The sequence below is a fragment of the Stigmatopora nigra genome, chromosome 1 (assembly GCF_051989575.1).
Source record: "Stigmatopora nigra isolate UIUO_SnigA chromosome 1, RoL_Snig_1.1, whole genome shotgun sequence".
NCBI lineage: Eukaryota > Metazoa > Chordata > Actinopteri > Syngnathiformes > Syngnathidae > Stigmatopora > Stigmatopora nigra.
In genome coordinates, this window is record NC_135508.1 from 6,092,026 (window position 1) to 6,106,631 (window position 14,606).

The window sequence follows — 14,606 nt, forward strand, 5'->3', positions numbered from 1 at the left end:
ATATTTCTCTCTTTTTGATGCAGATTGTTCATTAGTTGTTGATTATTTCGATATGCATCATACTAAAATTACTGTTTTTAAACATATGCATGCTTAGTTTTAGTTAAATTGTCAGTGATGAGGCATGTAATTACAAAAAGACCCTTATACGTTATTTAGTGCATGTGTATGTGTGAATGTGTGATGTACAGCAACTGGGGTATGTCATCATCTTTAGAACCCACCCACCCACATTGACAAGTTGGACGAGTGGAGGCTGATTGCTTAATAGACCAATAAATGTGCTGACTCTTCGGAACATCTGCCTACTTGCTCTTTTGAAGTTCGTCCTCAGTGCAGGTCAACAGGTGAGTCTCAACTTTTTTTTTATGGCATCTTTAGTGTGCTCAATTGGTCTTTTGCTATCGTGTGGGTCAGAACATAGTTAATAAATTCAGGAAAATCTTATTTTTTTATAAATGTGTATAGGTTTACATTATTTCAGGTTAGAGGTGTTCTATATCTATAAAATATATTTAAGTATTGAAAAGTTGTAACAAGGTGAAAGAGGGCAGAATCATTATTTTTTGTGATTATAAACATTTATGAAAATTTAAGAAACATAGCTTGCTTAACCTGAATAGGCCTGTAATGATTATTTTTTTATTATCGCAAATATTATCAAAAATTGCGGACTGTACTTTATTTTATTAATTTCGTATAAGTCTATAATGACTGTGTAGTTTGAATATGATAGTAAATTAAAATTTAATTGTTAACTACTAAAAACAATGATAGGCTACATTATTAGTACTATTAATTCATATACATGCCAAAATTGGAAACAAGTGCAAATTATTTTAGACCCTTTTTTTGTGGTAAGTCCCTCTTTTGGCAAGGAATTATCAAGATTGATATCTTATCACAGCAGGAGGCGTCAGATCCCAAGAATAACCTTATCATTTTAGCCCAGGCCAGCATATTGAATATTGAATATCTCAAGCCAATGAAGATGCATCCAGATATTAAGAAAGAACAATATAATAGCAAAATTTGTATTAATAAATGAGTTACCAATATATGGTTCTAGCCACAATAATTATAATTATAATCAGTATTTTTTATATGTAACTTATTCACTTGTTTACACACATTTGTAATCATCTTGCTTAAAATAGAGTGCAACATCCATAATAGTGAACACAATGTAAAAATACATATGTGGGAGAGTATAAGATCATTATAGTAAAAGAGAGTCATGAGGGAGAAGAAGTGTATTTTTTTGGTGGATTATAGGAACCAAGGCTGATGACGTCCGCCACCATCACCAGAGCGCCTGCGGTGGGCAGATAAGCCCCACCCTGAAGACGCGCTTTAAGTGCTCATGAACCAGAGTTTTGCTATTTATTGGCTATTTGACTACAATTATACATTGATTAGGAATACAAATTTGATGTATATATGTGTGCATAGTACAGATATGGGCAAACTACGGCCCGCGGGCCACATACGGCCCGCTAGGCTTTTTAATTGGGCCCGCCGATGTTGTCCAAATAATGTTTTTCATTTTTAATTTTCCCCAAGATGGCAACGTTTACGGGGAAGCCAGTGGCAGTAGCTCTGTGCACTCTTATTTGTTTTTTTGTGTTTTACAGCCCCTCTATCTTTATTTTAAATTACATTTTATTATTTCTTAATACATTCCTTTTCACTTTACCTTGTACTTTATACTTTTAACTTTAATAATGAGTGATGAATATGTTAATAGTTTTGTCCTTTTTTTTCTGTATGTTTCTTATGTACTGTTAACGGATGCACTTTTTTATATGTATCGTATCTTGTGCTGACCCAGCCCATCTATCAAATTTTTAAAGTGAATGTTTATCAAAAGTTTGCCCACCCCTGGTATATAGTATATAATAATATATTATTGGAGGCACTGAGTTGATATTTAACAAAAATATGTGTTTTCTTATATTCAGAGCAGGAACAGCTGTCTCACCATGGCAGCCTTCCTTCACCACTGCCCCTTTTTCAAGTCGGCCACAAAGCCAGCTTTAAGGAGGTCTGGTCCATTGCTGTCTCTGGCCAATCAATGTCCCATCATTACACGTCAACTCAGCATTGGAGGGTTACTCACAAAGAAGGATGAAATGAGCTTCTGCCCTGTCAGTCCTGACCGTCGCCAACTTCCAACCTTGGAGCAAAGAAGGATGTTTGCGCAAACAGCTCCTCAAGTGGCGGAACTGGCATCATCCAAAGCTTGTCCTTTCGTCACTTCTCGCATTGGGATGGTTCAAGCATGCCCAGAAATGCAAGAAGATGTCCGAGAGGGTAGGAAGCAGCAGAAATCTTTTCAAATTGAAATTGGAAAAATATTTAACAAGGTTACTGTGTTGGCAGGTAATATGATTTCTCTGTTGAAGGATTTAAAGGAGTCAATTTTTCCCATATCCCCTAAAGAAAACACAATTACTCACCTCCTTAGAGACAACATGGGTATGTATTCAAGAAGTAGTTGAGTAGAAATATAATTTACACTAATTAGATTAGATCAGGGGTAGGGAACCTATGGCTCAGGAGCCATATGTGGCTCTTTTGATGGGTGCATATGGCTCTCCACTAAACTGTGAGGTACTCTGGTGAGAAAGCGCAGGAATAGGAGCGTTATGTTGGTATTATGGCATTGACACTACCCCAGCGCCTTATAATCATTTTTTCGTCATTACACTCTTTTGTATGGATTATCTCATTGATAATCATTGATTAGCAACAACGTAACAATGTTGTCAAAAAAAAATTCAGGCACTTTTTGTACTTTAAAAGTGGTAAAGTGACTAAAAAAGGCACACATTTTCATGTATGTTGACTTTTAAATTTGGAACATGGCTCTCAAGGATTTAAATTTAAATAATATGAATTGTTGAATTAGATTACCGTATTTTCACAACTATAAGGCGCACTGCATTATAAGGCGCACCATCAGCGAATGACACTTTTATTTCCATATATAAAGCACACTGGATTATAAGGCGCAGTGTCTATTTTGGACAGAATTTCAGACTTTTAAGTGTGCCTTATAGTCTTGAAAATACGGTAAGCTTCAAATTGAGGTGATGATCGTGAAATCCATTTTATCTTTCAGAATAGAGAATTAATGTACTTTTTCATGTTACTGTCCACTTGCATCATTTGGCCTTGGTTTTACCATTGTAAAATACTGTAATCCCCTCTATATAGTTGGACCCAGCTATGATTATGACTACTTATTCTCTGAGAAGATCGCAGAGAAGAAGAAGGACCATACTTACAGAGTCTTTAAGACAGTGAACAGGAGTGCCACATCATTTCCTTTCGCGGAAGATTACACTGTGTCCGACCGTGAAGGCTCCCAAGTGTCCGTGTGGTGCAGTAACGACTATCTTGGGATGAGCAGACACCCCCAGGTTCTAAGTGCCATCAGGTAAACTGAACCTAGGATGAAATCTGGACTAATATTCATTTTGGTGCTCAGTATATCTCATGTAAATTGCAGACATAAACAAACAAAAAGGTTATTCTTCTTATGAAGCCAAGTGATTGGCTGTCAAGCAGTTTAGGGTGGTGAAACTATGTTTTTTGTTTGTAACTGTTCCTCAGTGACACCTTGTTGAGACATGGTGCAGGAGCAGGAGGCACCAGGAACATTTCAGGCACCAGCAACTTCCATGCCTCTCTGGAGAGGGAGCTTGCTGAACTCCATCAGAAGGATGCGGCTCTAGTATTTTCATCTTGCTTTGTGGCAAATGACTCCACCCTCTTCACCTTGGCCAAAATGCTACCAGGTATAAGTGTACTTTTTTTTGCACTATAGCAAGGGTGCCAGCTCGGGTTGGTTCACGGGCCGCTTTAACGTCAACTTGATTTCACGTTTAGATATAATATTTCGATTTTTTTAATACAAATGGATCAAAAGAACTAGATTAATATTCAGTTTTTTATAGATTTAAAACTATTTATTTTAGCTTTTTTAAAATATATTTTTCGATTTTACAAAAATGATTTTTGAACTAAAAACACAGAAAAAATGATTTTAAAAATTACAATTATTGATTTAAAAGTGGGAAAATGAGGAAATGTAATATACATCTTTATTCTTCATTTTAATTTGATCCTTAAACAGAAAGTTAGCTCTCGTGATTTACTTTCCAAGACCACACAAAATGATGCGGTGGGCCAGATTTGGCCCGCAGGCCGCCACTTTGACGCAAGTGCACTATAGTGTAATGGTCACGCATGACCAGCAGTGCTTTCCGCGTACGGCCAATGCATTCTTACTGGCGTCTGGCCTCCTATTGCATGCTCGGACAGACGCAATTGTGCAAAAAAACTTTAAAATTCTTCTCATTTTTGTCAAAATACAAATACAAAAGTAAGTTGAAGGGTATACGCCACAATAGAGGTCAGCTGGCATGATAAAAGATGTAGAAGTGACAGGATTGTCCAATTAACTCAAAATGTAAAAAAGAGAGATATCTAACAGGATGTGTTTGCTATCCCACTGACAGGTTGCGAAATCTATTCTGATGCCGGAAACCACGCCTCGATGATTCAGGGCATCAGGAACAGTGGATCCAAGCGCTTCATTTTCAGACATAATGATAGTCAACACCTGGAGGAGCTTCTTCAGCGCTCAGACCCAAAGACACCCAAGATAGTGGCATTTGAGACAGTACATTCAATGGATGGTGAGGATTACAATCACGTCCAGTTTTGTATGCATTTTTACTTGAATTGCTGAGATAATTACATCACGACTATGACTACAAATTTAGAAGATTCCAGTTGTGCAAGAATGTCATAACTGAAACCTATGATTTCTTATGGCTGATATCTTTATGTAGTATAGCATCAAAACCACATAAGTTGTCAGTTTAAATGGTAAACTACTATATTAGACTATTAAATTGTTCTGTATCATCTGAATTTTGTTTTTTGAGTCCCTAACTTCCTTTTTTATTTTCCTGGATTGTGTGTTTTTAGGTGGCATATGTCCCTTAGAGGAGCTGTGTGATGTATCTCACCGTTACGGAGCTCTGACTTTTGTGGATGAAGTCCACGCTGTCGGCCTGTATGGAACGCATGGAGCTGGAGTGGGAGAGAGGGACAATGTAATGCACAAGATTGATATTGTTTCTGGGACATTAGGTGAGCCCCTGTTGTGAAAATCCCCTTTACGTATATTCTCTATTTTGATTATTTTTTACTGGCAGCACTCTCCTCTGGGATAACGTTACAGTCACAAACAATGTTCCCTCTACTGCAGTGGTCTCAAACCGGTCCTCAAAGGGCCGCAGTGGGTGGAGGTTTTCATTCCAACTCAACAAGGATACATTTTGCAAGTGCAATCAGTTAATTAGAGTCAGGTGCTACTTGTTTTAAAGACACCTGATTGGTTAAAATGTCGGCACTGGATCGGTTGGAACAAAAAAACAGGACCCACTGCGGCCCTATGTGGAACCGGTTTGAGACCACAGCAAGGTGTGCGCGTGCGCAATTGCACACTACTCTCATCTTCCCTGCGCAGCAGCAATCATATGACGCGCAGCAAATAAAATCCAAACTTTTTTTTTTACCCCTTTCCCCATGATGACGCCGTTTACGTGGCAGCCAGTGGCAGTAGCTCTGTCCACTTGTGTGTTTTTGTGTGTTTTACAGCATGTTTTACATGAAAAATTAGAGGCAACATTGACATGCACTTGCTTATGGCAGGTGTGATACTGGTGTGCCCATAGCGAGCAATGATGATGTCGCTCACACTGGTACTCAGTGCGCTCAGGGAGGTTGTCTTTCTGCCCAGACCAACGAAAAATTAGAGGGAACATTGGTCTGGCTGTCATGGTCATAGCGCCAATATTGTTATGATAATTCACATATAAGGGCCAGCGGGCCGGCCCTGAATTAATAATAAAAACAATTCTTATCAAAGAATATGCATATGTACTTACATATTAACAAAGATTCGCTTCAGTGAAAACGTTAATATCCAAAATGTGTCTCCGAACTTGATCAAGATTCTGCTGTTCCAGGCAAAGCATACGGCTGCGTGGGAGGTTACATCGCCAGTAGTGCCGCCCTGGTGGACACAGTCCGTTCTTGTGCAGCTGGCTTCATTTTCACCACTGCCCTACCACCCATGGTCCTGGCTGGAGCGCTGGAGTCCGTGAGGGTCCTTAAGGGTCCCGAAGGACAGTCTCTGCGCAGAGCCCACCAGAGAAATGTCAAACACATGAGGCAGCTGCTCATGGACAAGGGCTTACCTGTTGTCCACTGTCCCAGCCACATTATCCCCATACAGGTATGGAAGATGGCTGACAAAATATAAAATTATCTTGTGTCACGAATCAATGGTACCATGAACAGAATGCTTCATGTTCGCATGATTTTAATTAGCCAGGCTAGCGCCATCTGTCTTTAGACAGCATGGTGTAGGTCACATGGGTGGCCAAGTCCGGTCCTCAAGTACCCGTATTTTCACGACTATAAGGCGCACCCCATTATAAGGCGCACCCTCAGTGAATGACATTTTTTCCATATATAAGGCGCACTGTATTATAAGGCGCACTGTCTATTTTGGAGAAAATTTAAGGCTTTTAAGTGCGCCTTATAGTCGTGAAAATACGGTATATCGTATTTGTTTGAATATAAGTCGCACGAACCAAAGAATACCCCTATCCAGTCTGTTTTCCATGTCTCCCTCCACCAACACACTTGAATTATATAATCGGGAGTGGTATGAAGCTTCTGGACAGCTTGCTGATGAGTTGAACATTTGCTTCAGGTGTGGTAGAGGAGGGAGATATGGAAAACAAGCTGAATAGGGGCTCTCCAGGACCGGATTTGGCCATCCCTGGTGTAGGATGTGCCTAATTACAGTAAGTATCAAGAAATCATTGGTAATCACTTTTGTTTTTGCCCTTTCTGGAAGGTGGGCAATGCAGAACTGAACACAAAGGTGTGTGACACTCTACTGGAAAGACACAACATCTATGTGCAGGCCATCAATTACCCTACAGTGCCCCGTGGAAAGGAATTACTGCGCTTGGCTCCATCTCCTCATCACCAACCTGACATGATTGAGTACTTTGTGGGTGAGTGCCGTTTTAAAAGGTGGATTTTCCTACTTCTTGTGCCATTTACAGACTTTTAATGTTGTTGAGGTTGTCATGTCTATTGTTTTCTGGTCCCACCCCAAGCTTTTCTACCATGTTTTCACTCTGTCTATCCTTTGTCCCAATGCTCAATGACCCAACATGGCTAACAATTGCCTGATAAAGCTTAGGATCTGTTCAAGATGTGGTTGCTCTTTGTGTGTGCTCTCCTGATACTTGACTCTCCATCTTTGAGAAGTGCATTACACTCTCATTTCTCCATAGAGACATCAAATTGGGATTTTTCAATGCTGCCATACTCTCTCTTTCCCTGCTTCTTTGTTGTTGTTTTTTCATTGGTCTCCGTCTGTAAAAATGGGTTCAGAGTCTCTTGGAGGGAACAGCGGTGTTATTTTTCTACTCTTAAGTGTTTTATAAGGTATTTATAATGTCTATAAGAAGCTCAAAAATTTCAAAAGTTTGCGATGTTGCTTATTTCTATCTCTTTGTCTTCAAAAATGAATTGGGAAAACTTCCTATTGGCTTCATGGAGTATAAAAGCTTACATTGGTATTTTCAAGGTTTCAATGAGTGAAAGTAATGCAACTGCCTCCAGGTATCATAACATTAAGTTAAGTGCTATAGCATGTGGAACTGAGTTAATTTTTCTCATATGAATCAGCGTGACATAAATTCAATTAACTTGATTTACAGTATTACTACAGTCTAACCTCTCACAATGGCTTCAATGTCTCATTTACAGAGAAACTGTTTGACGTGTGGAATGAGGTGGGACTGAAGATAAGAGACCCTGCAGCTGCTTCTTGCACCTTCTGTGACCGCCCTCTGCACTTTGACCTGATGAGTGAATGGGAGAAGTCCTACTTTGGTAACATGGAGCCCCAGTATATTACTGTGTCTGCATAGACAACATTGAATCTTATTGAAAAACTAAAAAAGTACATCAAACTAAATTTAATTACCTTTAAACACATCTTGCTTTCTGTGTATCAGTTAATATATATATATATATATAGTATACCATTTAGGATTGTGTATCTGACATCATTCATTCTGGGCAAATTTGAATTAAATAAAGTTTTGTGACCTTCATGTTGTGTTTTAGATTTAAAAAAAAACAATATGTTTGGCTTCCACATTTAGAAACAAATCAATCTGCACAATTACACCAAGATCAATACTAAATGTTTTAAGTTATTAACAAAGAAAATTTCAAACTTACAAATCCATTGATCAAGCTGCAGTTGTCTTTTGGCATTATTATTGTTTTTTTTAGATTAATATAACATGAAATAATGTTCAACAAAATGCAGAAAACTATAAAACACTGTGGAAATAACAATAACATTCCAACTCATACATATAATTTGAGTATGAGTTGTATGAGAAAAATAATCCTAGTCATACAATACAGAACGACAGGCTTTTAAGCAATAATGTTAAAATGTTTATTAGATGCCCTTTTTTATTGGCGCAACAATAAGAAAATTAATGGCAATTATTTTTAACAGCCCCCAAATTACAAACTAGCGAAACTGGCTGATCAATTGTTTTGTGGCTTCATTAATTGACATTACAGGGGCTGGCTATTTCTCGTTTGACCTTTGCCCTCAGTCGGCGAAGGTCTGCATTGTTCCCATCCACAACAAGGCCACACTCGATGAATTCCCAAGCTTTGCTGAGCTTCTGCTCACCGTAATGTTGCAGTGCTCCTTTCAAAAAGCACTCAGCCATACGAAGCCTCCCTAGACCTTCATCCACACATTGAATTGCACGTTCTTTATGGAGTTGAAGAGCCCTACTGTAGTCCTCCAGAGCAGGTCCTTCCCTTGAACACAGCACAAGGCTGCAACCGCGGGTACAAAGCTCTTCTGCCCATACTCGGGAATTGTCAGAACAGCTGGTGTTCGATCCATCGTGCTTCTGAATGACTCGATCCAGATCGGCTATGGTTCGTTCGTGTAAGCCAAGTCGCGCCAGGCAAGCAGCCCGCTGGCGAAGATATTGGAGATTGTATTGGTCTGTGGCCTGAACTGCCACCGTCAGGAGAGGGAGGGCCCGATTCCAGTTTCCATCAGTAGACATGTTGCTGGCATCCTCTGCTGCCGCCTACCATAGGAATATAAATAGTATATAGCAGGGGTGGGCAAACTTTTCGGCCCGGGGGCCACATTGACTTTAAAAATTTGACAGATGGGCCGGGTCAGCACAAGATACGATACATATAAAAAAGTGCATCCGTTAACAGTATATATGAAACATAAACAGACAAAAAAGGTCTAAAGTATTAGCATACTCATCACTCATTATTAAAGTAAAAAGTATAAAGTACAAAGTAAAGTAAAAAGGAATGTATTAAGAAATATTAAAATGTCATTTAAAAAAAAGGTAGAGGGTCTGTAAAACACGAAAAACAAATAAGAGTGGACAGAGCTACTGCCACTGGCTTCCGTGTGACGGCGCCATCTTGGGGGGAAAAACATTTGGACAACGTCGGCGGGCCGGATTAAAAGGCATAGCGGGCCGGATGTGGCCCGCGGGCCGTAGTTTGCCAATGTCTGGTATAAAGTATAAAAATATATAACCATCACAGAAAGCCCCCAATATAATGTGAAATTAAACTTGCTCAAGTTACCAAAAACCATTGTTGTATTTTATAATATTGCAAAGCTGAAAGGATTATTTTTAAAAATGTTTAAAAAGTGTGTTTTGATCTATTCCAACACACACTGCTTTCAGGTGGTAGTACCTTGAGGGACACAAATTAATCTTCCCCAACATTCTGATAATATTCACCCAATCTTAAATACATTGCCTTGGCTCTGAAAACTAGTAACTAACATATTAATCCGAATGAATACAAATGGCATACCTTTGCTAAGTGTTTCCTTCGATTGAGAGGAATGAGAGCCAACAGGAGGTCGAAACATGACGGCTGTTTCTCAGCGAGCTCACTGAGTCTGCCAGCTGCACTGCGATAGCTATGCTGCCAAGCCTCTACCACTCCTAACCTAGCCTGGGCCTCAGCGTCTCTTGGCTCCTGGCCAAACACCTGGCAAAGGTGGGCAGCTGCTGTTTTCACTTCACCTGAAACAGATCACAACATCAGCAAATCCTTGCAGGGCAATTTAAAATAAAACATGGCTGTTTCTTTAATAGTAAAGATTAGCTGACCCCCACCTTTGGCTAAAAGTATATCAACACAGAGGAGATGCCATCTGAGGCCTGCGCTGTCATTCCTTAGCATAGCGTCACAGATAATGGAAGCTTCCCTGAGCCGATCCTCGTGGCATGGGACAGCATTAGCAATGAGGACATCTGACAAGCTCCCCCTGCAGAACTGATGCAGCCAATCACAGAGCAGATTGCGTGCCTTGTCCTTGAGTGACAGGAGGTTTTTGGTGACCTCATCAGTGTTTATCTGCAATGCTGCCAAGATGTCCTGAGTACATTCCTGTAGCGGAGAGGGAATCAATAGAGAAAAGTTAACCTTTGGAAAGGAAAAAATAATTGAGATAACTGACAATATTGCTTCTATGGTAAGAAAAAAATACATGTAAACATCCATTCATGTTCTAAAGCCCCTTCATTAAATTTATGAAAATAAATTAGATAAATGACATTGTCCATGGGTGAGTTGTACCTTTTGCTGGTTGAGCAAGAGGTAAGTGAAGCCTCTTCCACAGAGTGCTTGTACATGTTTGGGGTGCTCCTTAAGAATGGCACTGAAATCAAAGATGGCCGTCTTTCTTTGACCCAGCAAAGCATAACACCTCCCTCTTTCCAACAAAGAGTCTGTTGCCTCGCCACCTGGAAATGTTGAAATTCTTCAACTCCTGCTTACACCATCAACATACATCAGGATGTCTTTTGTGTGTGTGTATACCAGCGATGATAATGGCAATGGAGAAGTAAGCCACTGCTTCCCTGATTGTACTTTCCTCTGTGTTGTTGTCCAGGATGCGTTTAGCAGCAGAGTGACAGCGTGCCTGTAGCATTGCTCGGTCTTTCGGCTTTGCCACCGCTAGCAATGGTCGCAAGCAGCTGGTGTCACCACAATGAATGAGCTTTTTCAGTAACTATAGGTGGGAGTAATTAGGGAAACTGCAGAATTACCAACAACTTGCAAAAGCACGACTGGAAACATAGATGACAAATGAATTGGCAAAAGAACAAGTCTTTGACAAATAAAAAGATAACATGCTTCCGTGACCGGACGTTTGGTCGCTGGTCTTTTGGTCTCGGGTCTATTGTACTTAGATATTAAACAGTACTTAGATATTAAACAGTACTTAGATATTAACTGCTCTCTCTTAGGTATTAAACTCTCTCTCTTAGATATTAACCTCTCTCTCTTAGGTATTAAACTCTCTCTCTTGGATATTAAACTCTCTCTCATGCATATAATTTTGAGAGCTGGTTTCAACAGTAAACTCTGTCACCATTTGCCCGGTGACCAAAAGACCGGCAACCAAAAGGCCGGCGACCAAAAGACCGGCGACCAAAAGACCGGCGACTAAAAGACCGGCGACCAAAAGACCGGCGACCAAAAGACCAGCGACCAAAAAAACGGCGACCAAAAGACCGGCGACCAAAAGACCGGCGACCAAAAGACCGACGACCAAAAGACCGACGACCAAAAGACCGGCGACCAAAAGACCTGCGACCAAAAGACCGACGACCAAAAGACCGGCGACCAAAAGACCGGCGACCAAAAGACCGGCGACCAAAAGACCAGCGACCAAATGTCCGAGCACCACATGTTTCTAGCCTTTTCACCTGATTGGTGTCATAGAGAAAGCCCCTGTGCAGCTGCAGAAGGGCAAGTCGGGCAAGGACAGGTGCCCGAGGACCGTTTGGCTCGTTGGAGAGCAGCAGCAAGCGATAGGCCTCTTCTACTCGTCCTAGCTGGTACAAGGAATCTGCTGCCAGGATTTGAGGCCCATCAGCACCTGGTTGAAGGTCAATTAGCAGTACAGCAAGGGAGTGAACACCAGCGGGAGACCTGTCAAAGAAGTGTGGGAATCAGCAATGAGAATGATTGTTAACCTGGAATTTAGGCTGCGTTGTATATATGTATACAATGCAATAAAGAGAGTACTAGTGACTTGATCTATCATTGAACCCTAATGGGAGAGTGACACCTTTAACTTGTGATGATAGGTTACATCACAGGTGTCAAAGGGTTGGCCCGGAGCCAAATCTGCCCCGCCACATCATTTTGTGTGGCCCGGGAAAGTAAATCATGAGTGCCGACTTTCTGTTTTAGGATTAAATCAAAATGATAGATATAGATGTATATCATATTTCCTTATTTTCCCCCTTTTAAATCAATAACTGCAATTTTTAAATCATTTTTTCAGTGTTTTGAGTTCAAAAATAATTTTGTAAAATCTAAAAATATATTTAAAACAAGCTAAAATCAACATTGTTTTAGATCTATAAGAAAACTGAATATTCAGGGCTTTTAATCCAGTTATTTTAATCAATTTATTTAAAAAAAATATGAATATTATATCTAAAATGGCCCGCAAAACAACCCGAGTCTGACACCCTTGGGTAACATTAAAATGGCTAATGATTTTTATAGTACCGTAAATGAATAATTTAGTAAATATTAAAAGAGTAATAAGAAAGCCTGCTCACAATGTCGTTAATTGAGAACATGAATACATATGAGAACCATAACTTACCCTGCTTTGCGCTCATCCGGCTTTGATTTGGCATGCAGCAAGGAGTCGAAACATGAGGCCCGATGAAGGCCCCCGGCCCCTTCAATCATGACCCGACCCTGCTCCAGTAGAACAGTCATGAGCAGACTCCGGAGATTCCACGGCACCAAACAGCGAACTGTCAACGCCGTCTCCAGTGAGTTCAACCTGCTAGCTGTCACATAGTCGAGTGCTGTGAGATAGTTGAAACCCCCCATCATACGCAAAAGACCTCTTCCACAGAGAGCCCTCACACAGCTGGCTGGGTGGGGGGCGTTGTGTTCGATAACAGCTTGGAAATCCTCTCGCGCCCTCTTGTGGTCATCAGTAAGAAGTCGCGCATATCCACAGAGAACTTGCACAGTGTTCTGATAGCTAAATTGATCCTTGGCAGCAACCAGCTGGCTACAGATTGAAAGCGCCTCCTTGTGTTCGCCCCCGAGAAGAAGGCATTCGGCAAGTCGCACCCGTAGTTCTCGGCATCCTCCGTTAGACTCCAAATGGCAAAGGGTCCGTAATTGAGCAATCACAGGGTCCAAAAGTTCCACTCCCTCTTTAGATCTTAGATCTGTTCGGACCTGGATCACTTCCCGGAAAGTGGCCAGACCTTTTTCAGCCTGTTGACGAAGATTATCGCGAGCAGCGCCCCCTGTACCAAGATCAGCAAAGAACTTTTGAAAATACATTCGAGCGCAAGCTGGGTGTACATCGAAGGCTTTGCCAAGATCTAAGCAGGCTTCCACAACCTGGCCACCCGCTGAGTAGAAGGCAGCAGCTCGACTCATTAAGATCTGTGCTTGCTTTTCAGATGTGTGGTGTGCTTTGTGCAAAATAGCAGAATACGCATCTACGCTGTCGCAGAATCGGCCTGTAAAAAAGAAATATTCCGCCTGGAGTTCACGCACTTCTTGATCATCTGGTGAGAGCTCCAATAGGAACTCTAACAGTAAAGAAGAAGCTTCACTATTAAGCTGTTCACCATCCATCTTGATTTCTCCACGATGGTAGGGATTCCATTGATGCATTTTCTCTATAAAGGCCTTTATTATTTGGGGTATCTGACAGGCTTGCCTGCTCTTTACCAGTTTGACAGTTTCACATTTGTTGTTCTTGTACGAGTTCAAATAAAGCTTCAAACCCTTCACTTGCTGCGTCTTTGACAACAAGCAGGCCAGTGCGCGAATTATCTCCAATGCCACACAACATACTGAGTCCAAATTAGGCTTTTGTGTCCTTTCCAGTAGGGCAGTACAGCGAGCAAAAATGTCTTCGTAGCTATGCCCACCAGTTTGAAGGAGGGACTCCATTTTGAAAATGGTGGCTGACAGATTATCTGGGCAGAGAGTGGACAGAAAGACTGCTACCAGACCTTTATTAGGGGCTTCTGAAGACTTGGCATCTTGGTGACAGTTGAGCCAGCTTTCTAAAGTTGAGATGACCGCCCGGAGGTCGGATGTGTCCATTTTGCGCATGTGGGATACAGTGGTTGCAGCGTGACAACTGAAGGCATACATGTAGAGGGTTGTAGCTTGTACTAAGTCGCCAGCTTCTAGGAACTTGTCTGCTTCCTTAAACACACCTGAAACCTTGATGCTAGGTCTCAACAGGGCAGTCATGATCGCTAATTAGCTTTTCCTAGTGGTAAAACAGCAAATCTGTTACCTGACAACAAAAAAGACCATAAATGTTATGTTACACTGTTGTAAAAGGACAAATCTCACTTGTAATGATTTTATCTAGTGTGTCTTGGCCTGCATCGGTTTTG

General features: G+C 40.9%; 2 protein-coding genes across 2 annotated transcripts; one reads left to right on the forward strand and one right to left on the reverse strand.

The window, feature by feature from the left end:
• Positions 1 to 227: 227 nt before the first annotated feature.
• On the forward strand, positions 228 to 8,222 carry alas2 (aminolevulinate, delta-, synthase 2). The gene is made up of 10 exons (XM_077729751.1): positions 228 to 347; positions 1,962 to 2,313; positions 2,383 to 2,478; positions 3,220 to 3,442; positions 3,619 to 3,803; positions 4,527 to 4,706; positions 5,002 to 5,166; positions 6,048 to 6,316; positions 6,947 to 7,109; positions 7,873 to 8,222. Exons 2-10 carry the CDS (start codon positions 1,983 to 1,985, stop codon positions 8,034 to 8,036), a joined length of 1,776 nt encoding a protein of 591 aa, XP_077585877.1. The 5' UTR covers positions 228 to 347; positions 1,962 to 1,982; the 3' UTR covers positions 8,037 to 8,222.
• Positions 8,223 to 8,564: 342 nt separating this feature from the next.
• ttc34 (tetratricopeptide repeat domain 34) lies at positions 8,565 to 13,836 on the reverse strand. Its single transcript, XM_077729739.1, has 7 exons — positions 12,824 to 13,836; positions 11,910 to 12,135; positions 11,017 to 11,209; positions 10,774 to 10,940; positions 10,311 to 10,584; positions 10,003 to 10,217; positions 8,565 to 9,239 (listed from the first exon to the last, which is right to left on the reverse strand). Exons 1-7 carry the CDS (start codon positions 13,825 to 13,827, stop codon positions 8,694 to 8,696), a joined length of 2,625 nt encoding a protein of 874 aa, XP_077585865.1. The 5' UTR covers positions 13,828 to 13,836; the 3' UTR covers positions 8,565 to 8,693.
• Positions 13,837 to 14,606: the final 770 nt, after the last annotated feature.